This window comes from Phaenicophaeus curvirostris, chromosome 4 (genome assembly GCF_032191515.1).
Source record: "Phaenicophaeus curvirostris isolate KB17595 chromosome 4, BPBGC_Pcur_1.0, whole genome shotgun sequence".
NCBI lineage: Eukaryota > Metazoa > Chordata > Aves > Cuculiformes > Cuculidae > Phaenicophaeus > Phaenicophaeus curvirostris.
The window spans coordinates 12034536-12061626 of NC_091395.1; the positions used below are offsets into that span (position 1 = coordinate 12034536).

General features: G+C 39.6%; 1 protein-coding gene across 1 annotated transcript in view; it reads right to left on the reverse strand.

Moving 5' to 3' along the window:
• The window catches only part of SLC7A11 (solute carrier family 7 member 11), a 59322-nt gene extending 37883 nt beyond the window's left edge, over positions 1–21439 (reverse strand). The window contains exons 1-6 of the mRNA XM_069855245.1: positions 20866–21439; positions 17821–17947; positions 13713–13828; positions 5934–6059; positions 3642–3741; positions 500–544 (exon numbers count right to left, since the gene is read on the reverse strand). Of these exons, the coding sequence (XP_069711346.1) occupies positions 500–544; positions 3642–3741; positions 5934–6059; positions 13713–13828; positions 17821–17947; positions 20866–21142 (791 nt within the window). The 5' untranslated portion in view covers positions 21143–21439. The remainder of the gene's footprint in view (positions 1–499; positions 545–3641; positions 3742–5933; positions 6060–13712; positions 13829–17820; positions 17948–20865) is intronic.
• Between the last annotated feature and the right edge of the window lie 5652 nt (positions 21440–27091).

The window sequence follows — 27091 nt, forward strand, 5'->3', positions numbered from 1 at the left end:
CTCTGGTTTGAAACAGACTCCCACCAATATCCCCCGTTGGGCTTAATTGGATCGGATACTGAGCTATGTGTATTCAAGATCCTGCAACTCTGAGACACCTAAAACAAGTAGAGCTAAGTATTTGATTAATATTTAAACACAGCAAAACTGCCAAATATTGCAGGAGATAAGTTTCTTGAGCACAATTTCCCTGACAGGATACTAGTAACTTCCACTGAAAGGAGCCACTGATAGTTACTTTTATCCTGAGGGGGAGAATCAGAGCCTTGGAGATCTACTTAGTTTTCTGCTTTCTGCGCACATAAAAGCAGAATACATAACAAGGTCACAGCAGGCCAAAAATAGCAAATCTTCAAGAAGTTGCAATTCAAATAGATACCAGATCTGCTGGAAAGCAAGAACTTGACCAGCATGCAGAACTTCTGAAGGCAACTACTTTTACAGCATTTTAAAATATACAGCTATTTTTCAGAAGTCAAGAAAAACATTAGGTACCTACTTTTCAGGATTCTCCACTTCTTCAGTAACAAAATTGAGGTAAAACCTAGAAAAGATTTATAAGATGTATTATAAGGGCTTGGTAGATTTTGATTCTGTATTTCTTTCCTAAAAAAATCAAGAAGATGCTATTAGTTAAGCACTGCTGTTAAATATAGTAGACTTTGCAGACCCACGCTTGGATACCCACACTTAGGGAATGAATTCTGAAAAAAGAAAATAAAGCAGAAAAAAGACAAAATCTATGTAATGTCAGTGTGGAATTATTTTTTTTCCCTCGGCATACTAAGCAAATTATGGTTTAGCCTAATCCTATACACAAACACATGCACCCTCAAGCCCCATATTCCATTTGTGGTTGTAGCCTTTTACAATTTCAGGTTATACTGGCAAGAATTCTCATCTGGGTACTCGGCAAGGACTTCTTAACAACAAAAATAAATGAATCCTCAAAAAAAAATCCTCCTCAAACCAGGATTTTGCTACTAATGTGTTGTATACAATCGCAAATCCAGGATGCTAATCCTGTGTGCTCTTGTACAACCTCCAGTACAGGTTGCCCTCTGGTTGTATTGCAGCAGCATACAAGAGACAGCTACCAATGGGAATTCAGAGGGACTACTCACCAAGCCCTGCATACGAAGCAACTGTAAGCCTCAAGGTCACTGAACCCTCTGTTCTGCATTTATTAGCACTACCTCTGTGCGTTGCTGGATGACACAGATGTGCCTGGCTCAGATATGGGCACAAAGTCACATCCTGGCTAATTAAACAGAGCAGTCAATAGAGTGCTTATGCTGGCTTTCTACTTTTAGGGCAGATATAGGAAGACAAATGATATCCGACCTAACAGTGCTACGGTGAACAAACAAATGGTACCTGATCTGGCAGTAAGTCTGGGAACTTTTCCCCATCAAAGTCTTGGACCAGATCTGGGTTAGCAGAATGAGCTAGAGCTGGCTCACGGTTTTAATAAATCTGATTTTTTTGGCTGAGTATGAAATTCTGTGAAACTAGATTTACCATCTTATACAGCAACCTCAGTACTTGTTTCTGAACTTGCTAGTGCATAGAGCACAAAAGAAAAGGTTGGGATAGTTCAAAGGAGAGATGGCTTCTAATAAATAAGACACTTAGCTGCTTCTTTCTGGTCTTAGCCCTGCTTCTAAACACGAGTAATTTGACAGTCCTGCATCAGTCCTTTTATGGATGCAAAGACGTATTTCCTTACACTCTTTTCTCTACTTGTCCTTTTTCACCCAGCACTCTATACATCGAACAGTTTGCACTTGCTCTTCACAGTATGAGCCCACACGTATAAGTGATGCCATCTTTGTTTTGGTTTTTAAAGTTGTATCATTAAAAGTTAACAGTCTCATAGGTTACGTGTAAAATTCTGCCTGTGTCCTGGGACAGAACACCAACAGCTGCAACACTCCTTCACATCCAGCTTATTGGATTGATTTAGCCCCATGAAACCGATCGTGCAAGGGTATTGACACTCCACTTAATGGTCTGCTCTTCTGTGCTCCGAGGCAATCAATTTAAACTGATGACAAAGACAAATAGGTAGCTGGGAAGAACTGCTAGATGAATTAGGTATTTTTCTGTTAATTTCTTTTGGAATTGGCAAATAAGGACCTTGAAATACACGTCAGAAGGTATAAAGGAAAAATAGAGATGATTTCTATTGTATGAATTTGAAATGTTAGGTGGAAAATAGAAAGAAATGGGAAAGAAGCAACAGAATCACAGTATTTTTGATGTAGCCTTTTACAGTAAACAAACTCCGCCTTGGTAATGAAAAAGTATTAAAGAGATTTTTGAATTGCCTTCATACAAAAATGTACAGTTAGGTTAATATTTTAAGTGAGAAACCATCTCATGTATGGATATAAGAGACAGAGGCTGTTACAAAAGAGAGAGGGAAGAAGGCAGAGATTGTCCACATAATGAGTTCACTATCTTTGAGGATTTGAAATGCCAGGATCTTTTTTTATATATCTATCAGAGATAAAGGCTTTGGACTCTTTCGATTCTCCCCCCAGACCATTTAAAATAAAAGTTCTGTTCAGCACTTCAGTGTGCATGTTTATAATGCTCCTGCAACCAGGGAGTTATAGACAGGCAGAGAATTGAAGTGCTTGGTCCATTGTCCTTCCGAATTAAATAAATAAAACCCTTATCTCTCAGCTCTTGCCTTTTGTGCAAGGTAAAGAACTTCCCTGCCTGTGAGGCTATGGAAAGGAAAGGGAAGACCTGCAGACAAAGCTATCTCAAAATAAGCCCACTCTGTGCATTGTAGTTTCTTTTTTTTCCCCCTACACTGCTGCTGCAAAAGCACATCGACGCTGTGCAATGTGAAGCCCTCACTAAGCGTGAATAAATCTCAAGGCAGATTCGAAGAGCAGTGGCACCTTTCAAACCAGCTGCTGTATACTTTGGTGGGGAAGAGGGAAAGAACTTGAAAGACAGTTCTGAGCAGGATACTTGAAGGCAGATTCTCATGCTTTTGCTCGCAGTCAATAGCACTTGACTTCTATGGAAGCCAGTTGCACTTCTTGTTAAGTGAGGTCTAATTTGTTCAGAGCAAGAGGTATAAAAAAGTAGGGGTTTGCCTTGTTTTGTGGTCTATACTGATGTTACCATGGTTCAGTGCTTATCCTTTGAACACAGCTTTTGCAAAGAAAAGGCTGAGGTCCACATGTGGGATGGAGATCTGCAACTTTGTAACCGTTTGTAGATTTTTTCCTGTAGTTACTGAGTTGTTCAATTTTAAAAAAAAAGCTTCATTATTATTATCCATTTCTCAAAATACCTAATGAAAATTTAAGAACATGCCTTTTTTTGTTGTCCATTTATTTCTAGTCTTCAGAACAGAAATAAAAGTCTGATTTTTTTTTAAGTGTTAAGTGCATGTTTACCTATTGTATATCAGAGATGAAAAACCTTTCCTTCCAAGAGCTGCTTGCAGGATAACTACCGCACTCGTGGGACAGTAGTGAGGTCTACACTTTATACATGATGTAGTTTGGCAAAAGATGCAGAACGTGCTGCTTATTTCTTAGTATTAGAAAATTACTTTGTTAGAGCATATTAATGTTTGTTTTCAGAACAAATACTTACAGGTTTCAACAACTTACCAGCCTGAATAGGCATACATTCCTGAATAGAAAGCAAGTGGTAATCCCCTAACACTGGCATCATTCCCCACAAAGGCATTTTTGAAGTGCTGTGTTTCTCCTGCAACATCAACAAAAACAATATTGAAAAATAAGCTCTTTGGTCACCTACCACTTTAATACAAATAAACATAGCACACCATGGAACATTTAATCACCCAATAGTTCACTGACTTCAGGTTCTGCCCTTGACCCTAATTTCTGACCCAACCCCTGCAGCCCTAATCTGCCAGCAATTGGAAAAGATTTCAAGGCGTCCCTGGTCATGCAATAGCAGAATTTGACCTATTAGTTTCTTTCAAAACATTCCGAGCTTGATGACACTCACTGCACTGTCATCTCCAGCAGTGACTTACATCAACATGAAAGAGTAGAATGAGCTCTGTAGATTTTGCTGTGGAAATTTTCACTTGTTTAACATTTTAGTCAGAAGAAACACTGCTAGCATTTCACCCTCAAGCAACATTTTAAAAGAAAACAGACCCAAAATCTTAAACTTTTTTACCACTGGAAAGAATTTATAACTCCTTACCACATTACAGTAAGTACTGTATTAACATTACACTAAGTAAAAATTAAATACATATAAATGCAAACATGCAAGAGTTGTGTTACACTCTTACTCATTTACAAGGTGCTTTGTGGCTTGTAGGACCTTCCCACGATATCCCAAATTTCCTGAAAAGCAATGATCCTCCACAGAAAAGGAGCAGAAAGAAGCAGAATTCATTCAGATGAATTAGTAGTGGGTCAAAACCTCTACCCTTTACTGGGTTTTTACTGAGCCTTCAGTCAAAATTCCCACTGAAGCAGAGGCTTTTTGGGTAAGGGAAGAGCTGTAGCCAGGGGAAAGTCTCAGTGGGGAAACCAGGGACACGATCTGAGCTACTGAAGGGCTGCAAACCCCATCCAGACCCGAGTCTAGTGTGCTCCAAAGATCTAGGGAAAAATAGGGCACATGGGAACAGGGAGAGATTTTGCATTTTGAAGGAAGTGAGGGAAGAGTCATCACAACTGCCAGAAAGGAAGTGAAAAACATGAAAACAAAAATAGTGAATCAACACAGTGCTACACAGGAAAACTTTTATTCCAGAGTCTGTTGCTAACTACAGAGAGATGTCTGTCCCTGAGAAACTGTGCTCACCACAGAGAGTAATGTTGTGCTGTTGACTCAGATGGGAAGCTTTGTGAAGCATCATAAAGGAGCATCCCCAGGGACAGAGTCAACAACTGTGATAATTTTTGTTAGATAAAATCTGCCACCAATTCATTAAAAAGTGCTTCCCATTCTGACTGTCTGTGCTTAATGGCTCCTCATGCTTTATGTATTTATTGTAAGGAGAGTCAGCTGTGGCTTGCCACCACCTCTCATTCACTGCTGGTAGGGCTGTAATGGAAAAGCCTCTTCAGGTAGCTGAGCATATGTTAGTGAAAGGAGTTTCTCTGCCAGCATGTTTGGGTAACCAAATAACTTCCAGAGAGCCAAGGAAAGGTCTGCACAGCCATGTCCATGCTGGGGAGAACAAAGGTGTGTTTTCACACTCCTGGCTTATGCAGAAACACTGATAAAGCCCAGGGAGTAATTCTGGCCTTCCAGACACTTCTTTCCTCTCCTGTGCTTGATTTAGCTGCAGAATACTGCCTTTAGGTATATGCTTCAGTTTTTCACAGGGAAGACGTAAATCATGCATACAACATAAGCAATGAGAGTACTTGAAAGCAGGAAGCCCATAAAAGGAATAGTTCACTACAGTTTCTTTTGCCAGTACAGCACCTTTAGCTTCACAATTTAGATCACTGAAGTGGTAGAACAGCATCCATTATACCATTTCTTTCATATATATATATATATACACACACATATACACACAGATCAGCTAAAGGAGACATATTCTGCTTAGATTAGGCATGTACTTTGGGGAGGGGTCATGCTCATCTGTCATTAAAACCCATCCTGCCCCTTTCACAAAGTTCAAGCCCAGGGCAAATTACAGCTAAGAGCAATGCTGTCACTCATTTGAAAACCAATTCTGATCTGAATAGACTCATTGGCATGCTGAAGAAAATACCAGTTCATCCCAGTGTAGTTCCACTTCTAATCAATTACATGACAGTACAGAGCTTCAGTTAAACAAGCACAGGCTAATTAAGAGATTTTGCTGCTATAAGCATTATTTGGTGAAGGCAGGTGGGGAAAGACTGGGGAGGGTAAAGATAAAAGCACTTTAAAAGCATTTACTTTTCATTTCATACCTTTAATTAGCTGGATAACTCCAGGGACTATAATTATCAGAATTGCTACAAGCTTGCAAAAGGTAAGGAAAATCTGAATGCGGGCACTCCAGCTGACACTCGTGCTATTCAGGACCATCACCAGCGCTGCAAGGGGAAAAAGAAAAGTCAGAAAGAAATACACATGCTGCTAAAATGGTCACAAAACCCTTTGCCAGCAGAGGCCACACACACAATTGATCTCGTTACATTAAAGGAAATGCACCCCAATAATCTTCTCCAGCTGCTGCCCTCCCACTTCTCAGATTCCCCTTCCAGAAGCTACAAAAAACACTTGAGCTGAGCCCCCTTTGCCTGACTCACTGTGCAGCCCATCCAACTCTGTCCTCTGCTTGGCTCCCTCCCACCAAATTACAGCTTTGTTTACCCAGAATCATTAGCTGTTGGTAGACAATGGCCTGGAAGGACCCTGCCTTGGAAAAAAGAAATTAATTGCCCAACTTTTGTCACTCCAGATTTCTGTATTAGTGCCAGTCTGAGTAGAAATTTGTATTTTTAGAAAACAATGACAATTAATAATCACATTAAACTTTCTCATCTCCATTTAGGGCCCTCAAAAAATTTTTACTCACTACCTTGTTTACCCCTGCTCTTCTTTTCCACTCTTTCTCCTCCATTATTTCCTTACCCCAAGGGATGCAGGAGGGCCAGAGTACAAATAGCAAGCCCATCCTTGCTGGGAACTGGTGAAGAAAGAGGGACCTTTTACTTCTTGAAAACAAAGCATAGGTCTGCACCTTAATAACTCTGCTTTTATATCCTGCCTGCTAGGCTCACATCTCCTTTTGAGTCAGAGAGGGAATCTTCTGACCTTTACTACTATAACTGATGTGAGAAGGGTGTATCTTATCATTTGAGTGCCAATTATTCTAGCTTATTTAAACAATTACCCTGGAAGAAACAGAATCAAAAAAAGAATTCATTTATTACCTAAATAATGGAAAATGTAAGTAATTTCATTAGATAAAAAGCCGCCTTCCTCATCTGCTGTAGGGAAAGGCAAACGTAGCCAAACAAGCCTGCTCACTCATCTTTTTTTTGCCATTGTATAGAGCTAATGAATTAAGTCCTCATCACAGTCCTCCCATATTTCAAACTCACTTAAGAGCATATCAGCCATATCACACATCTTGAGACACACAGAAACACAACTTGCTATCTCCTACCAAAGTCTTGGAGATACTTTGTATGAACTAGCAGTGAAAATCTGGCATTGTACAAGCTTTCTGCAGTAAAACCCACTGATTTATCCCCAAGTCTTTTACACAGGCTCTGTTCACTGGCAAGGCCAAAAAATATATCATAAAAAATTCTTCTCTGTTTAAACCAAAAGTAGTTTGCATTTAATGGAAAAAGGTGAAATTTTTAAGTAATTTTGGATTAAGATGTATTTTTTATATCTATTTTTAGATAAAAATTCCACAAAATAAAAACACAAAAACTGGAACTTTTGTTTGGGAAAGAAATAAACAATTTACCAGAATCATCATAAACTTGCAACATCACTTGGAGCAAGTTTTTCATCAAAAAAAAAAGACCTTAAAGATCAAAATGTTTTTTCCAGTTCTGTATTTCACCATATTTCAGAACCAAGATGTTCTTTGGTAAGTCACAAAGAAATCACTTGGACGCCTGCAGAGTATCAATTGATATCTTAATTTTTTTTGTTGTTTTATTACTTCCTTGTATACTTATACTAGGTAGGAAACAGAAAATCCCAGGAGTCCGGTTCATTACTGTATTGTCCCAATACTACCCTGACATATCTTCGTTTATTTCAAGACCCCTTTAAGCTGCTGCTGAATATTAGCACTGACTGAGGCTCCTCCTCTTCTCCTGGGGCTTGATTACCAGGAAGGCTAAGAACTGTCATTTAAGAAAAATATAACTAAAATATTAATTTGACCAGCAGTGTTTAAGTCGTAAAAGAAAATCCAGTGCCATAAACAAGCATTGGCTTATTTCAAATTTCCTAGTAAGTCTGGAATATAGTACATTTCTCTCCCAGAAGACAAAGACCAGGCAGGGACCAAGCTACAAGAAAATGTCAAGGAAGAGTTTTATGTGTAAGAAAGTAACTGCAGTTTGGCAACCAGCTTATTCAGAGTTGAGCTGACTGCAGCTATGCCTGTTACCTTACACTGGTCAGAATAGGCAGTATGAGCATCCACCCTGCAGAGAGCTCTCCTTGAGACTTTCTACTGCATTGGTTTCACCTTTCTGGTTGATATACATATGAGAAAATTAGTAGAAATATTAATGTCACCTCATATGCAATCTCATAACCTTCCTTGCTGGCCAACCAAACAGAAATCACAAGCCAAAAATCTGCAGAAAAGCAACACTGACTTGAAGAAAAAAAGTGCAGGCTAGTAACGTCACGAAGACAGCCTGTTTCTGAGCAGGCTGTGTTAAAACCTTCTCCGTCACCAACTGTGAGTTCAAGCCAGCCAAATATTTCATCTGAGGCTGTCTAATCAAACAGTGAAAGCAAAAGGTGCACTGCAAGGACCTTCATTTAATTAGGAAGCTGAAGGGATGCTACAACTGCAGTCAGTCCAGTGCACGTGCCATTAGTTTTGATGGTCCTCTGTAAATGTAAGTCCCTAGCAGTGTTGGACAATCGCGCAAATATTCAGATTGCACAGCTGAGATTTAAGTTCTTGGAAGATTTGAGACCGATTTGGTATACTTTCTGTTTCATTTTGTTGGACTTAGTAGGATATAAGAATTTAAAGTCTTCTTATAATATTTAGTCTTACCAGTTGTATGTGCATAACAGACATAAAGGGACGTGGGGCTTACACAGCTATCACGTATCAGCACCATACTGGTTGTGTCAGCAACTGGATAGTAAACGGCAAAGTAGAAGAGGAGTCATGAGGAAAGCTGTTAAAGAGCAGGAAAAGAATATGACAACTGCGCCAGGATTCAAGAAGGAAATTATATCTTGGAGCTATAGTCATTATGCAACACCTCTCTTCTATGAATAGGGTCTTACGGAGATACTTCAAGAAACTGATTGCAGATGCTTTGATACAGGATCACAGCAAAGATCAGAAGGAAGCAGCAACTCCCCAGGCAAGGGAACAGTGAAAAGAGGACTCATCTCTAACTTTGCTAAAAGCCAGGTATCTAGTGTGGCTACATCTTCGATGAAGAGATAGTTACCTCCGGAGGATGAATAATAACGTCTTTCAGATGTCTATCTTAGATGAGGTGATTTGCCTTCAATAAGTGTCTCTTTCTCTCATTCTCCATTATCCTTACAGGGAGCATAGACAATTACCTTGAACCAAACACCTAACTAAAAGCGAGATGAACTCCAGCTAAGGATATTATGGAGAGAGAACAATACGGGGTTCATGAACAATCAAACACTATGGTAACATTGATCATGTTGCTTTTCACGATCGCTTTCCTTCACACAGCCACAGCTATAGAAGGATAACAAAATCTAATGGAAGAAGCAGCAGTAAGCATTACATCCTGGCCTGATTTTCGAGAATAGATGTGCCATTGCCTCAGCAGGAAACCAAGGATCTCCCCTCCCTTGACGTGGCAGGCTTTTAGGGTCAAGGCATTCACACAAAGCAAAAAATAGCATTACAGGAGGCACAAAACCACCCATCAGAGCAGTTTTTTCTATCCCTGCAAGCCAATAGGTATCCTAATTTAAACCGCTTATCTGAAAACCATCAGCCGTACAGTGTGATGTCTGTAACATGTGCCATGTTGAGGGGATGGGGGGAAACAGCTAATTGTAGACACATATGCACACAGAATGTATTCCAAAAAAGGAAATTATAGATAGATCTGTACATCTGACCTTGGTTTTCAAGTATAATATTGCCTCTAATGGCCATAGCATGGAGTATTTGAGAGATTTTGGCCCCCCTCCAGACAAAGGGGTTAAATATCCATTATTACGGCATAAAATGCCCCAAATTCACACGAATGAGTGCGAAAACTTTAAAAACACAAGTCCAGTTGGTAGCCTGCTTTCAGTCTCACGGTTTTTAATAGCTGAAAGTTGCCTATCTAAGATTGTGTATCTGTTCAGGTTATATATTGACAGAACAGTTCAGTATCTTTGCATGGTATAATTTATCCCTTACTGCTACCATTATATTTAAGTTTGCCATTAAGAGAAGAATTAAAAGATACAATTAAAGGAATATATGAATATAGGGGCATTTTGCACTGGGTATCACCATGCTTTGCATTTGTGATAGGCATGATGGTAGGATACTTCCTTCACTGGAAGAAACAATAAGTATAGTGGCCTCTGCCAACTTTTACTTAAAGAGAGAAATGAATTTTTAACCCTTTCTCCTAGAAAGACTGTCTTCAGCACCAGAACAAAGGCAGACGGCTGCACTTCTGCCTTCTGTCCTTGGGTTATTGTGTCCAACTTAAGCAAAGTTTGGCACTTAGAAGGCCTCATCTCCTGTTTGCCTTTTCTTCAGCTCTTCTTCCCTGTGCTGGGGCACATCCAGATTGTCTCTCTTTTACCTGGTCCACTTATTTTCATAACAATTTTATTTATTAGATATTCTAGAGCTGTCAGCTCTTCTCTCAGGTCCAGTTAAACTGAATGAGTTTAGAAAAAGTTTACAGTAGACTGACAGACAGAATGACTTATGCATATCCAAGATTTGCCTCAGTTTTTCTCCTTGCAGAGATTCGCTTGAGAAAAAGCAAGTGAATTGAAGTGATTTCTAAGTTTGAAAAGAACAGGCAGTCTTTGCTTTGGAGGTTCAGGAAGCTGGGGTATCTGAAGAAAACCTCCACACAAGCATCCTTCTCTCTACAAAACCATTGAAACATTTGCACTTCTTGATTGGTTGTTTTTTTAAGTAAAAAAACCACATGATGACAACAACAACAAAAAAAATAGCCAAACTCAAAAGTTTGAAAAAAAAAATATGAAAGTATCATATCATGGAACACAAAAATTGCTTCTAAAGTGTTCAAAACTGCTCATAGAAGATGTGACTTTAAGGGGAAATTTGTTTCCAGCACATGCTATTTTTCCTATAAATAATAAGCCAACAATATTTTTTTTTAAAAAAAGTCATCATCTCTAGCAGTTTCATTTCAGCTTTCAGTTGATCTGAATCTTCTCTGCAGCACGGATGTTCTTTTTTCATTGCAGAGGCACTGAGGTGGAAGGGTAGGGAGCAAAATGGGTTATAGCCCCTCTATAAAAAGCACCTATTTCCAGCTCATAGAAGAGCAAAAGCTTTTGGCACTCCCTGTCATAATCCTGGTTGCTTCCATCTCAGGCAACATTTTAATAATAGGCTTAAAATGCAGAAAATGAGGTTTAGATGGAGAGAGGGGAGGAAGAAATGCTGTCTTGGAACAATATAGGAAAACATTGTGCTACAGTATTAGGTGAGGCTTTAGAAACTCCCTCGCTGCAGGCTTTAAGACCAGTTTAGACAAAAACCTGTTGGCAATTTTTTAGATATGCTAATTGCGGTTGGGGGCAAGGGATCACCTGGGGATTTTTCAAAATTTCTTCCTGCCCTTTCTGGTATGATCAGAAATTACAAGGTAAAACTACAGAACAAGTTTCACCCAAAGACAGAGTTTAATGATGTTGCCCACTACCTTACCTGCACGCAATAGGTGCAGATATGCAGGGAGCACTCTGTCATCAGGCATAGGAGGGAGAAGGGTCCAGGAGAGGATAAGAAGACAGAAGGCATATCAGTAAACTTTCTGATTAACTTAAAAATTTCAGTGGAAGCAAACACTACCTTTGGCACTACTAAATTGGATTATAAGCTCTTCAGAGCTCTAATGTGTCTGTTCAGCTCAACACCACCTTAACCTTACTTATCATTCTGCCTATATGAACAAGAGAAAGTATTTATAAAAACACCATCACAACAGCTAATTCTTACCACACAATGACAAATGTCGTGCACTCTGGGATCTTGGAGCTTAAGTGTAGCATATGATCAAAAACTACTGCAAATGAAACTCCATTGCAGATCATATTGCAAGGAATAAAAATAAAGCCTCAGTTTTAAATGCTACTGTTTTCTTCAGCATTGTCTCATTCATCATTACAGATTTTCTACAGCCATCCTTATGTTAGTGAAATGACAGCCCATTCTACCTGTGCTGCACAGACCCACACTCATCACAGGAGCACTCTACTGTGAACTCCTCTCTCCCTTTAGGCTGCAATTATTTCAGCATAACTCCACCCCCCCATAATGCTACGTCTTTAATTACTTTGTGAATCCCTAGCTTATCACACAGATTTTTCAATTAAATTAAAAGCAATAAAAACCTATTTCAAATTGTTCACTTGTTGTACTTGAATCACATGCACTTAAAAAAATGCTTTGATGGAGTCTTCACTTAACATCCCTTCTGTCTCAGTGACCTTGAAGTTACTGAACATCTGTTTCACCCTTATCTTGCACTGCAATGTTTCAGACAGATGTAGCTATAAAAAGTCATTGACCTCAAAATTCAAGCCTGTAATTCAATTATTCCTATGAAACCTATAGTTTGTGCATAATTAAGTTAGAAATAAAAGTGGTCACACACTGACTTTTTAAACACTCTTGGCAGAAGGGAACTCTTATCAAGAGAGCTTCTACAAAAAGCCCCAGTAATCTGGAAATTTCAATATCAATTGAACTCCTTACCCCAAAGAAAGAAAAACTCATCTGATCCTATTATTGTGCACAACTGAAAGGGTCTCCTTTATGCCTTTGATCATTTTGCATGTCTTAATTCCTTTTTCTGGTCCTTTTGTTTCTCATATGTGCACTGACCAAACAGAAAGGAACAATCTGTTACTAATTACTCAGGTCTACTCTGCACTCCAGTGTGTTTTCCTGTGTGTGCAAGGACCATCATCACCAGTGACCAGACAGGAGTGGAACCAAGCTTCTAGCAGTTACAGGCACACATCTTCAGCGTTCCTTTCACATCAGGATTTGTCCTTTCTCATTTCACGTCTCCATGAACAGCCTCCCACAGCATGCACACCGTAAAGCTTCCAGTCTCAGAGTAGCCTCCTGCCCTCCATTGACAGTTATTGGTTCTCTGCAGCCCTAAGTGGTCCCTTTTACTCCAAATGCAAACTTAGCTAGAGTAGAAGAAGCTGCTGCTACCAGACACAAATTTGCACCACACTATACATCCTGCTCCCAAAGCCATCAGCTGGGTTCCTGCCACCTGAACCACAAATGCCTGGTTAAGTTCTGTTGCTGCGCAGGGCGGGGTGGGAACAGGAAAGATGATCTCATGTTGCCTATGCTCTACTCAAGAGAGCTACATTTCTTTATGGCATCATACTTGGCAATCGATTGCCTCCTAAAGCAGAGGTAGAGCAAAGCACTTAAAATCGGGTAATCATTCTTCCCTATCTCTGGCACTGGCTCACCATCTCTTAGGGAATGAAATTATTTCCACAAAAGTAATGAGAGTTCTGCCATTACTTCAAGTGGTAACAGAATCAGCCTTAGCGATAGATTTTCCCTGCCATTACTAAAGTCTGCTATTCTTTTTACCACTGTGCATGTTCACAAACACACATACTCAGGCAAAAAGTCACGCTGGTGCCCTTGGCGCTGAATGCACAGTCATTCTGTAATGATTCACATCAAAGTACTACCTGTTCAGTGTACAGTTGTTGTATGGTTTGTTTTTTTTTTTCAATTTACATCATCTTTACCCTTCTCTGCAACCTAAAAATTGGATACTTACTGATGCCAACAGCTGTAATAAGTTTAATTGCAAGTTCTGGGATTTCACACTGCATAAAGAAAGGTTCCAAAATGTAACGTCCAAATGCCAACGATATCACTGCTGTGGCAGCAGGGCTAGAGTAAAAACAACAAAAATCACAACATTAATCTCCAATAGTACATAGACAATATTCCTATGGGATTACTCTGTAACTTTACTATCACAGAACTGTGAACTGTACTTAATATTGGTACCTGCCTGTCACTATGCTGCCATGTACCATGATTTCTGAATGCAGCAGGAAACCACAAGCAGTCCAGTTTTCCTCAGCAGTTCTGACCTTGACAGAAACACTTCTTACCAGGATCAGTCTTAGAACTTCCATGTTGTGAAGCAGCCGTAAACAGAAAGGTATCAATAGAAATCTTCATTTACTCACTTAAAGTGAACATGTCCAAAATAAGATTACATAGACAAAACCCTGAGTAAAACTCATTGAGGACTAAATTTTAGTAGCCATGCACATCTCACCCCTCAGAGACACAAACCAATTAACTTCAGTCAAGCTGAGAATTCTACTTTACTGAGTATCCAAAACCTACACAAGTCTATTATTAAAATCTGAAGAAAGGAAAAAGTGAATGAAAATAGGATTTCCCAAAATACAAAGAGAACTTGTTCCTTTTATTGACTAACAGCTTCCTAGCACTGCCAAGTGAATGCTCAAATCCTTGAAGTACAGAAAGCACCAGCCATGAAACAGAGAAATCAGAAGGCAGGCATGCAGTTGTTGCATTCTACAAATTTGAAATACTCATAATATTCATATAGCCTTTCCTTTTGAGACAGTGTTTGGCAGAAGCCTTATGACTGACACATACTAACAACTAATTACCCTGAGCCTCAGATCAGACACTGTCTACATACTACAGTTCCAGTGGCCTGCTCCTGTTTTGTTTGAGAGGACGCTTTCACCTTTCTTCAGACAACTGGTGGCATCTGTTCTTCATCACACACTATAAGGACAAAAGGGCATATTATCCTGCCTGCAAGGATTTTCAAGCTAAACAAGAATCCATGTAAAGTTCTTGTGAAAAAATTCTACAGCATTTAATAAAATAATGCCTCACCTTACAGTATTTTAATAAAAATACAGTTGCTAAAAATGTTATGGAAACGTAAAAATTCTGCAGAGAAGTTACTCTCCACCAAACATTACAGGAATTTTCCACAAGAGAATTTCACCCTTGAAACAAATTTCACTTTTTTACTGTTATGACTCAACCAAAATGTCACACACTGCATTGGACCAAACCGCAGAGCAGCAAAGAACAGAAATACTTTCCTTGGAAAGTTTCTGTATGAACAAGTGAGGGCTGCTGCTTTTGCATTTCCCATGCACAAGGACTGTTCCTTTCACTGGCTAATAATTGGGTTTGGATCTTTGGCATTCAACTTGGGGACCAAATCTCCTCTGTGCTGCATTTACACATTTACTGACTTTCCTTCTGGTTAATATTTCTAATTTACCTAAGAAGATCACCATGCAACCAGCTTTCAAACACTGCAGTCTGGAAAAGTAGTTTGAAGTGCCCTAGATCAGATGAAAGATCAGATCTTTGGAGCTATCCCAGACTTTTTTCCTTAGTCCTGGCTCCTTTTTCAAGAACTTGGATTTTTCCCTGTCATTCTAGGGAAGGCTTTTTTTTAAAAGAGGCAGTCACTGCTATCCACACCGTTGTTTTTAAAATCGTAGTTCTTCAATTATACAGCTAATAGATAGCTGTGTCTTTAGTATTCCCATCCTTGTTTAGGGGGAGTTGTTGCTGGCAGTGCAGTGTATCAATGAAGATGGAAGCTGAAGGAATGGGGCACTGGTTGCCTGCAGTCAATTCCTTTTGACTGAAATCCTAAGGAAGGGCTGGCAGCCCCTAGCATCTGTGAGTTCAGGAGTGGGCAGAAAGTGCATTGGGAGCTTTCATTGAAGGGCAAGGCGCACAAAAAGCCACGGGGAAAGGAGCAGCTATAATGTCTCAGCACATACCACCGGTGAGTCACTCACTTGGCAGTGCACTCTCACCCAGCCTGTGTTTAGCAACCACAATAGTTAAGCACTACAGACAATGCATTCACATAGTCATCTTCACTTGTTTGTTTTTAATAGACCCACAACCTGACTTTGAGAGAGGAAAAAAGTTCCGACTTATACTTGATGAGGAGCAGTGCAGCGCACGGCACATCTAAACAGCAGGTGATGCTGGCCCAGATTAATGAGTACGTGGGTAGTGTTTAACTGTCCCCTAGACTGTAAAACAGTGGCTGAAAAGCATATGCAAGAGCAGGAAATTCTTATTTTGGTTGCGGTTGCTCCTCCAGCCCGTGACCGTGATAATCTTGCCATCTTTCAGAGGAAAAAACAGCTTAGCAGAGAAGTGCATGTGTGCAACTTGGCCTACTGAAAAAATCCTAGATACATATTAGGTCTCAATTTCTTTGATAGCAGTAGCCAATTAGCTTACCAATGCAGGACTTGAATATAAAACTCTACACAGACTTTTGGCAGAGCTGCTCTGATCGCCACAAGTTATAACAAGCACACCTCTCTTGCTGCCTCTAAGATTTGATGATTAAAGAATCCAATGATGTTCCTTCCCATGCAAGATGATTATTTTCTGGGCGTGGGGCAGATCACAATGACTGAGAGTGTTTTCATGACATTCCTGGGACAGTGTCATATATAAAAGAAATAATTCTGCGAGAAAAGGATTCATAAAGCCTGGTTTCTTGTAGGCATTTGTGGACCCCAGTGCCTAATAAATGCAGGTTAAGAGGGGCATTTCTAACACTACTGTCTTGTTGATTCCGTGATGTACAATGGTATAGCTCCATTCATGACACTGTGCTTCTTACGGTGAAAACACAGGTCTGTTTCCTCTGTCTGGTTTTCTTTTTTGGCAAAAAGTTAATACTCTTACAACACCTGCTTTTTCATCACACTTGATGGAAATTATGCAGCTAATTCAAAGGTTACATATGGGTGGGGAGGATGTAGGGGACCATCTGACATACACAATGACTTCCTCGGGAAACAAGATAAGAATTTATGGACTCATAATGACTAGGCATTGTCCGTGCTTTTAAACTCAACAATCTATGCTAGAATTCATCAATATTATGTAAACACAGTTGTGATTTGATAGGAGGCTTGTACTTTGTGACTAATTTGCTGATTGCGGAAGAGAGGGGAAACAACCCTGAGGCAGTAAAGAAGCATTCCTGAAGATGTTTTGCATAAGTAAGTTGCCCTGTTCTGCCTGTAACAACCTCTCCAGCCTCAGCAATACTATTAAAAAGAAGGAATAATTAAAAATTCAAAGGGCCACATTTGCATTTGATACAAAGATTCATTTACAGGATGAAAATTTATTTGATATGATTTCATGATCTTCCTATTGATTCACGTATACAACGTCAACAGCTGCGTGAGTCACAGGCTTATACACCAAAATAATATTTTGGACCATTTAGACTTGTGAGGATACAATGATGGTTTTTTTGGCCGGTTAGTTCTTCTCACGGTAATCAAGAGTTAAGTTCTCCATCACTCCACAAAAAACCAAAAAAATAAGGACCTGAATTGACACATAAAGAATATATGATGCCCCCGAATCTGAAAACTGCTGGGCAATAGCTTCACTGGGAGTTGTTCCTGTATCCACAGACAACAACAACCACTCCAAAAGCTAGTGCCAAGACTAGGAAAACGTAAATGTCATTTCCCTCTTCCACTATACTATATACAGGGTATTAGCATTATTAATGGCATTAATGGATACAATAAGCTTAGCAAAATCAAAGCAAGTAGCTGAATTTGTATGGCAGCAGTTTTCTTGCAATCATTTTTAACCCCATATATGGACATATATATATTCTTAAAAGATTAAAGGCTGATAAGCAAAATAATGTCGTGAAATACTCTGAAGCAACCATACTAAAACGACATAGCTCATTGATCAAGATATATTTGATTTAGTTTGCCTATTATGTATTGGATATTTTTCTTTATGACTGAAAAGAGTATTGCCATCAAAAATCCCAAAAAGCAAGAAAAGCCATGCATACTTACCGAATTATGAGTAATTCAACCCAGACTCTCACAAAAGCAGGTAATGGGCCAAAGGCCTCCAGGATATAAGTGTAGTGACCACCAGATTTTCTAATGCATGTTCCCAGTTCAGCATAGCAGAGGGCACCTGTGAGAATTTAACTGTGCATTACGAGAGATATCCAGAAATAACTTTTAAAACATTTATAAGCTGAATAACAGAGTTGTTGTAGTATCAAACTACTTTTGATATATTTTTTCATCATTTTTTTCAAACATTCTTCTAAGTATTAATTCATTTGGCTAGACTTGCAGTTAACAAAACTATACAAGTAACCAGTGACATTTATGTGCAAAGCCACTGAACAATCTATTTGCTATCAACAGGTTTCATTACTTATCTATATCTCATGAACAGGGACAACTAAACTCTGTGCCACACCTGCTGCCCTGACTCCTGAGCCAGCCTGGCTCCACCACAAAGTGAAAGTCTTAGGGCACGTTTGCATATTATCAAATTATGATAATCTACTTTCAGCCTTAAAGGTGCCTGGCTCAGGCTCTGAAGAAAAGGCTAGAAACTGGTATTCCCCCTCCTCAGCCACTAGCAAAGCAAGTGACTGGCCAAAATTAGGAAGCAGGAATTGTGGATTAAGGATTTTCCTCACTAGAATTCCCAACGTCTTATACACACAACTTGGGGGATGATTTGGCCTGGCTTTTCATCACTGGTGAAGCGTTATTGTGTACTATGAATGCAACAAAAGCTCAATCCATTTTCGTATTGCTTTAAATACAGGACACTTCATGTGTTCAGAGCAGGAGGCTCATTTCATCCTTTGGCACATCTACACTGAGTAAACCCAAGCCATCATCACACTGCTGCATTTGTTCATGGAGAAGTGTTTCAGGACTCTTTGGAGCAAGTAGTAGTGGCATTCCCAGCAATGGAATGCAGCTCTCGGAGAGGTCCTTGAGGCTGCTGCCAGCAAAACACATGGCCTCTGCCATTATGGAATAGGTAACAACATGCTGCAGCTGAGGACTGTCTTCACCTGTGAACCATCTGCTACCACTGCTTAATGAGCACTCAGTCACAAAGCCAGTGGATTCTCAGTTCCATCAGTGGACCACATGAGTAAAGAAGTGTACCATGTCCAATAAATGTAGGCAGCCCTTTTAGAAGAGACTGAGAACCCAGACGAAAACAGTCATAAGGCCGATAAACATCACATCACGTAGAGTTAAGATCAGCAACATACATGAACTCTTTTTGGTTCTGTTCCCTGCATACTCTTGTGCTGCAACACTTTAAAATGAAAACTATGGTTATCATAAACACATAACACGTATAAGACAATTAAAGCCATATCACATTATGACAGTTTCCATCCCTGCTCATTTGCTTTGTTTGAGGCTTTGCAAAAATACAGTAGTTTTTATCTGCTTTTCTTCAGCTTACCTGAAACTGTTATTAAAGGAATTCTTACAGCCACATTAAAAAAAGAAAAAAACACGCTATTGATGCATTTTCTCTTACCCTCCTCTTCTGTTGAGCTTCGGTATGAAATGAAATTGTATTATACACATAGCCTCAGCAAGACCTTAAATGATCTTTACATGTGATTTTACTATGATCAACCCACGCAGGGAATTAAAACCACCATGGCATAAAAAAATTATAAAAAGTAACCATAACAGGTACATTCAGAAATACAAAAATTATCTTTTGCCGTGCCATATTACACAGGTCTTCATACCTTGAGAGAAAATGACCTAGAAAATCCATATGTTAAGAAAAAATATTTTTTTACACACTTTCCTTCACAGCCAGAAAATTACTATTGAAGTTAAATCCAAAATATAATACTTAGGCAATTTCTAATTTCACTAAATCTAAAGACCAAGGTCTTCCAACAGGATTACAAATTACATCTGAGATCTTTCTTTATAGTGGAATTTTGGTTGTAGGCAGGACTTCCACATTTGTATCACAGATTGTGCAGCACATTGTACCAACACATTTAACAAAAACAGGTCCTAAACCTGCTTACAACGTCTGTTTGGCTTAAGTGGGCTTAGCCGGTATACAGTTCATGTTTCTTTTAAGCTCAAAGTCAATTTACACAGGATGGCATTGCGTGTTCCACCTATTAAGCAGACACGTGTTTGTCCATGTTTTTTCTCTTTACCTCCTGCCAGAAAAGAAGTCGTTTCTGTTTTAAATAAAGCCAATATTCATGTTAGCTCTTCAGCTTCTTTGAGATTAACTCATTAAGTAGGTCAATGGACCCTCTGTCCCACAGAGGCCAGGGTGGCGTTTTCCACTCTGAATGGGAGCTTTGTGTACAGAACAAATAAACTGACATTCTTCAGAATTTATTACCTCTCAAAAATACACAAAATTAGTAGAAACTGTCATGATAGGGAGGCCAGCAATAAAACTCATGTAGCAAATTTGTTTTCATCACACTGTTTTTTGCAGCATGGTCTTTCAAAGCAACATTGTGAGCTGGGAACAAAATAAAGAGCGGTAATACTGGACAAGAAAGAGGTGTTTTTAGCGTTATTATTTTGCTCCCTTTCATGCCAATACAGCTTATATTCAGCGGTAATTATTCCTCTCTGACCTTGCTCTAGCCCCTAGGGAGATAAGTGGAGCTGTCTAAACATTTTGCCTGTGTTCAAGCAGAGTGACCCACATCCTCAGCTACCAGGCGCCTTACAAGCAAATTGTAATCTACCTCTTGCAGCCAGAAGAAAAACATCATACATATAGTACATTGTATGGCATTAAACAGACATTTAGTTTTCCTCTTTCTTTAGGGACCCATAAGAAATAATAATTTATGCTTCCAATCTCTGCCGACCAGGCTCCAGGGAAGAGGGCTTGCATATCTCTGTTCCCTCCACACAACCTATCACACAGCAAAAACCTTCTGTAGCTCCATTGGTCCTCAAGCTCCACACTGTGCCTTGCTATCCAATGGCAAAATCAGAAAAAAAAAATAGCAATAATCCACCGGCTACCCCTCTGGACCAATCAGAAACTTTTAAGGGACTTACCAAAGAGTGAGAGGATACCACACACTGTCCAGACAGTCAAGGACATGCCCACGCTGCCTGTGTTCTTCAGGATGCCTTTGGGAGAGATGAAGATGCCAGCTCCAATGATAGTGCCAATTATGATGGATATCCCCCTCAAAAGTGTCACTTTCTTCTTCAGCACAACTTTCCCCTCCTGGGCCGCTTGTCCGCTGTCCATAGAGGGCAACCTGCCATTAGCTTGCCCCTGGAAGTAGCTTCCATTAGAGACCGTGGTTACAGCAGCTTTCCTAAACATGCTACAGTGCCACCAGCACACAGACGGCAAGCACAGGCAGCAAAAGTTTGCAGCAGAAACCCAAGGTTTTTTTCTCTCTCTGCGTAGCCAACTACGTAGTCTCTTCCTCTGCCCTCTCTTATCTTTCCAGCTGCTTCTACACACAGGTAGCGAGCTCCTGAAGTGTATTTGAGCCTTTACTGCGATCCCAGCACTGCTCAGGAACACTTATGCTTTCACACTGTGAGCTGGTACTGCCCTATCATTGGAAACCAGCTCAGCTTCCGCGTGGACTTGTATATAAGCTCTTGTCATACCAAGTTACTCCAGCTGAATGATGATGCAAATTCTCCAGGTTTGCATCAGCCATTTGAGAAACCTTTGGCATTACTCAGCATTTCTCTTTTTTTCCTCCTTTTTTTTTTTTTTTCTTCTTTTTACACCCTAGGGGCATGTTGCACAACCGACCTAAGGGTGGTGGGAAGAACAAAGCATTCGCAAGCAAACCGAGCCAATCGAGCTAAACACCTCACCCTCAACACCCCGAGACACACTCCCAATTTGTTTTAAAGCAACTCAGAGCCAGAAACAAAAGCCTGCCTAAACACAAAGCTCGTCAGAGCACAAGGGGAAAAGAAATCAAACAGGATACGTCATCCCTGGGTCTAATCCAATTCCTTTCTCAAAAAAAAACCCTCCTCTTAATGAAAGTTGTTTGCTGGATTTAACTTTTCATGTCACGGTTGGTCAGCCTCTCTCACATCTACGTTACTTACCTGGAAATCTCTATAGGGACCTGTACCTACCTAAAGATTACATACAAACCCCTCGTTACCCTGAGTTGCCTAGCAACACACCCAAATCAGCCTAAAGAAAACCCAGGGTTATTTCCACGGTACAGACATTTTTATATATGCAGTGTGTTTCTGGGATGCCAGTAAACAAAGTTGTAACACCACTTCCCCTTAAGAAGTACTATTAACATCTACAGCCATGTGGCGTGTCTGTCCTGGCAAGAGGAGGACAACACCCCAGAGCATGGGATCTCCAGCTGCTCAGGAGCCAGAAAAGGAGTTTTACGCTATGATAGAGCTTCCCTGACCAGATAAACAGGTAATCAGATGCATAAACATTTCTGTTTCATAAGCCGATGATTCAAATTGAAACCTGAGAAATCAAACTGTTAAAAAGAGAAGCATTCTCATAAAACAGAGCAAATATCAAGAGTCTTCAAGCACTTGTAGCCTAATTGAGGGACAGTATGTGTAATACATGTCAAAGTGCAAAAAACCTTCGTAGCATAACTATTGCAGCTGCTAGTGGGTTCAGATTAGATCAGTGCAAAGAGAAATTATTACTGTAGTTACTGCTCCTAGAGTTGCTGCTTAATTAGACCTAGTATTCAGGTGTTAAAAGTAAAAGATAGCAGTTAAAACATTTTATCACTTGAAAAGCCAATACTGAGCTCAGAGCACTACTGCGCTTTCAAATTCTTGTGAGAAAGATGAGATCCTGGACTATCAACACACCACAGCTGTAAAACTTCAGTGATTTTAAAGCCTCACATGTTCAGTTAAAACTCTGTAATTGCACTGAGATAAAAGGAGGCATTAAAAAAGTTTATCTGGTTTAAATGCACCCAGGTAAGAACCAAAGTGATCATAGCTTTTGACTATGTAGTGGTAGTGCTCTCCTCTTTCCTGAACACATCCTATGTCTCCCTCCATCTGCTGATGTGCACAGCAGCTGATGGCTCAGTTCTCTATACAGCTCATATTCCTGTTTTTGTTTCACTTTGTGCCCAGACTTTGGGGGAAGCAACTGTCCCTCCGACGTGTGCCAGCAGCAACTGCACAGACCAGCTGCAGGCAGGACTTCCTCCGGTAGCACACAGTCCAAACCAAGATGATTTTCATGGTGCCAGGTACGTACCAAGCCACGAGTAGGTGGTGCGCTATGCAGAATTGTTTTCTGCAATGTGCTTTTCATAGGCTGCCCCTCAATGAGATTATAAACGTCTGAAGTAACTAACTAGATCAAATCAGACCTGGACAAAACATCAACCACAGAACTGGTTAGGACCAATAAAACTTTTTTAATTAAAGAACACATGACTTCTTAAAACATCTAATACTTTAAGATAATCATTCTTAACTCATGCTTACCCTTTATTTATACAGATAGATGGTTCCAAGATCAAACCAAATGCACAGTCACCTCCCAGACAATCCTGAGGCAACTCCCAGCAATCCAGCTGTCTGCATCAGCTATTCAGTAAAAACACTGGACAGTATAATGGCTTTTAATTTCATTTGACTGCTAGCCAGAAGAACGCATGTTTGCCTGTTAGACATAGCTATTAATGCCCTTCCACATAAGAAAAAGGGTGCTTGCTTCTTCTGTGGTATAGGGATAACACGCACGCAAAGCTGAGGACCACGTGAAATTACCAGTGAAATTTCTACGGTGGGAACCAAGAAAGGCTGGATAAAGAAAACTTTTTTTCCTAAACGCTGACAGCTTGCTAGTGATCACATTATTTGTAGTCTTCCCAGAGAGCGCTGTTGCATTTACTACTTCTCAATGCTATCTAATAAAAATAACTAAAAAAATAGCACTTTTTCTCCTTTGAGTTCAAGTGTTACTTCCAATTATCAGTTCCACTCAGCATAGGGAATCCTTATTTGGTGTTGGAGAATTATTTGTTATACTTTGCAAATTCCGTGAGAATTCTCCATCACCTGACCCCAGTCCTGAGGAGGACACGAAGACGGAAAAGGCCCATTACTCTGCTGCCCACCAATATGCAGTATACTCACAAAATCTGTTCCCATTACTTGTAACCCACCAGCCACTTTCATTTGAATTATTCATCACAGAGCAAAAACCATGGTATCACTATGCTACTACAACGCACAATGCTCAACGTCTTTTCAGAGATCTCTTCTGAAAACACAGGGCTTATCCTGTCTGACGCTCACAACAGCCCTGTTCTTCCATAAAAATCCACTCTGAAAACAGAACAAAAAGGTATAAGGTGCAATTTTCTTTAGACCAATGAAATTATTTGAAGCAATGTTTCTAAGCATGATGCTCTGAAAATAAACCTTCAATCTCTAATGGCAGCTGGCATTGTACACAGCCTTTTTTTGTTTCTCTCTGGTTGTTTGGGTTTGTTTTTTTTTATTTAATGCGTAGACTTTTTCTCCTGAACAAGCATCTTATCACATAACTGAGATCATCACCGTGAAATGATTTCCTTTTGAATCTCATCATCAGCCCTTAACTACCGACCTGCTCTGTTTCAAGCAGAAATCCTGATGCCCAAACCCTGCAAAAAGCTAACACGCTGGCCAGAGGAGCCAGCTCCCTTTGCTGGTTGCCCGCGGCCATCAGTGGGCTCTGGCAACCAGGACCAGCTGTGCTGCTGGGACCTTTCACCATGTGTATAACACAACCTTTCTGTCAGCTACACTGCACCACTCCAGCAAATGAAATTGTCAAAAATCATGGGGAATAACAATACTGCAGTGTTTCACAGCCTGTGCATGCCTGATATGGCAGTGCTCCCATTCTTCACACTACTAGAGATTGTGCCAAATACTGGAACATAATTATATCTCCAGTTACAAAGAAGCTACAATTTTGTTATTTCTCTTGGGGAATGCTATGAAACATACACACACACGGCACATTTCCCTTTATGGGAACGCTACAATGCACACAGAGCAAAGCCAAGGACCTATAATTCAAGCCTGGACCTGAATTTCCAATCCCCAAGCCCACAAAACCTCCTTAACTTCCAGATGTAGGGAGCATACCTTGACAATCCTGCGGGGCATTTGTGTATCAGTTTACTGCATCAAGCAAATCCAAAGAGTCACAAGCCAAGTCTCCAGGCCATGCATTGCCACGTTGACTGGAGACATAGGAATGAAAAAGGAAGCACATCATAACTGAAGAGGCAAGGAAAGCCCCAAACTCTTTTGTGTGGGCAACACAGCATGAAAAAATTCTTTAGAAAACTGAGCTAAGTCTTCTCTGTATAATGATGAACTGTTTGTGAGCCTCAGAAAGCAGAACTGTAGGAAGGCAGTAGTCTGGTTTCAAATGTCAAAGGAGAACAAGATACCCATAAGTATTTGTTTCATGTAGATAATATACCATTGAAAAGTTTTGACTGGAGATTTTCTGCTCCTTTTGTAGTGTCGAGAAATAGTTCAACTAGTGATGGGGGAAGAAGGAAGTGTAAGAAATATAAGAACTAAGGTGCCATTGGAAATTAAGTGAGAATAATATCATAATGAAGTATACAAAAATCTCAGTAGATTAGGACAGGATTTTACATTATAATACAAACCTAGAACTGTGAGAAGTGTAAGCCAAATTGTTATTTTCTGTACTACAGGTTAAAGCTTTAGTTAAAAAATGGAATTACTGACAACGTTGGGGTAACTTATTTTGTTGTCAGAGAATCACAAATTACTTGCTAAATTACATTGAATTCTAGCTTATGCCAGGAACAAAGAAGATACTTAGAAGAAAAACAAAAAGTGAGAAGGAATTAAATAAGCAATCAGCTCAGAGGCTTTAAAAATAAGACAAAATTATCTAAGAAATCCAAAAATAATTCAGATGTTATCTTTTGTATTTTCTGTAAAAATCTTTCCAAAAATGCCTATGCAGTCAGCAAATAGAAATCTGGTATCAAGAAAAATGCAGACACAACAAGAGAAGGCAAATACTTCTGAAAGTTTCCTGGTCTCCAGTTTGCTGATAGCTGCCAGTCAATTTCCAGCTGGGGGAAGAAAAATAAAAACACCAAAAAACACCAAACAAAAAATAAATGAAATAAAACAATATGACAAAATAAAATAAAATAAACAACTAAAAAATCCAACAGATTTCAGAAATCTTACCTATTTTTCTCACCATTAAAACTTTATATCAAAAACTGTGATGATTTCAGGTGAACTGTTTGCCTTTGTAATGGAGTTTGTTTGGCTTTTTTTCTGTTTTGTTGTGCTTTTTGTTTTTCTTAAGTGGATAAGGATCATTAGTGTCTGGTACCAAGCAAGAAAGCTCCACGTGAGAGAAAGCCAAATCTTACTGAAGCCCTCTGTACATGAAAACACAGTCGTGTTTTATACCATCTCATTTTTCATATTCAGGATATATGCAGTTATAACCTAAGCTATGCTGTACCATAAATATTATTCTTAAGTTTTCTATGTTTGCATTTCTCATCAGCAGAATAAGACAACAATTTTCAGAGTCACTATGTTATTGTTCCTCAGCTTTGGGATGCAAACATAGACATACACCATGGCTTTCCAGAAATCAAGACCTTGGGGTAAATTTCCATCAAAACAGCATGTGCCAGATACCTGGCACAATGGCAAGATTCCTGTAGGCTTCAGGGAGGCAGGATTTTACTTGAGCTGTCTCAGGCTGAGAACAAAATTAATCAGTACTTCAGAAAAAATTAGCATTTCTAGAATATCAGGACAGAGGCAGAAATGAGCACCAAGTACGTTTCCTTCCCTAGTCCATTTCTCCATTTTCCTGATGAGAATTCTTCACACTAGACAAAAAGTTTATAACGTAAAGAAACCACACAACAGCTGCTTATATTATAAAATTTGGGCTTGTCTGCTTAATTACTCACTATTTGCTTTTATCATATTTTTCATACAATTTATGTAGTATCATGTATACAAGAAAAAGGATCCTGAGGCATTTGGCCTTATTTCTCTATTTGGCCAAGCCCTGTACATTATGCAAATCATAATTTTCCCCTATGAATCAAATCTTTTCACAAGATCATTTAAAAGTGTTAATGATACTTATACCAATCCATAGGTGTGACATACAGATTCAGCCACTGACTCCTGTTATCAAAATAACTTGTCCCAACTCTTGGAAAGGGAAATTTCAAAAACCTAAGCAAAGTTGTAATATGATCACTAA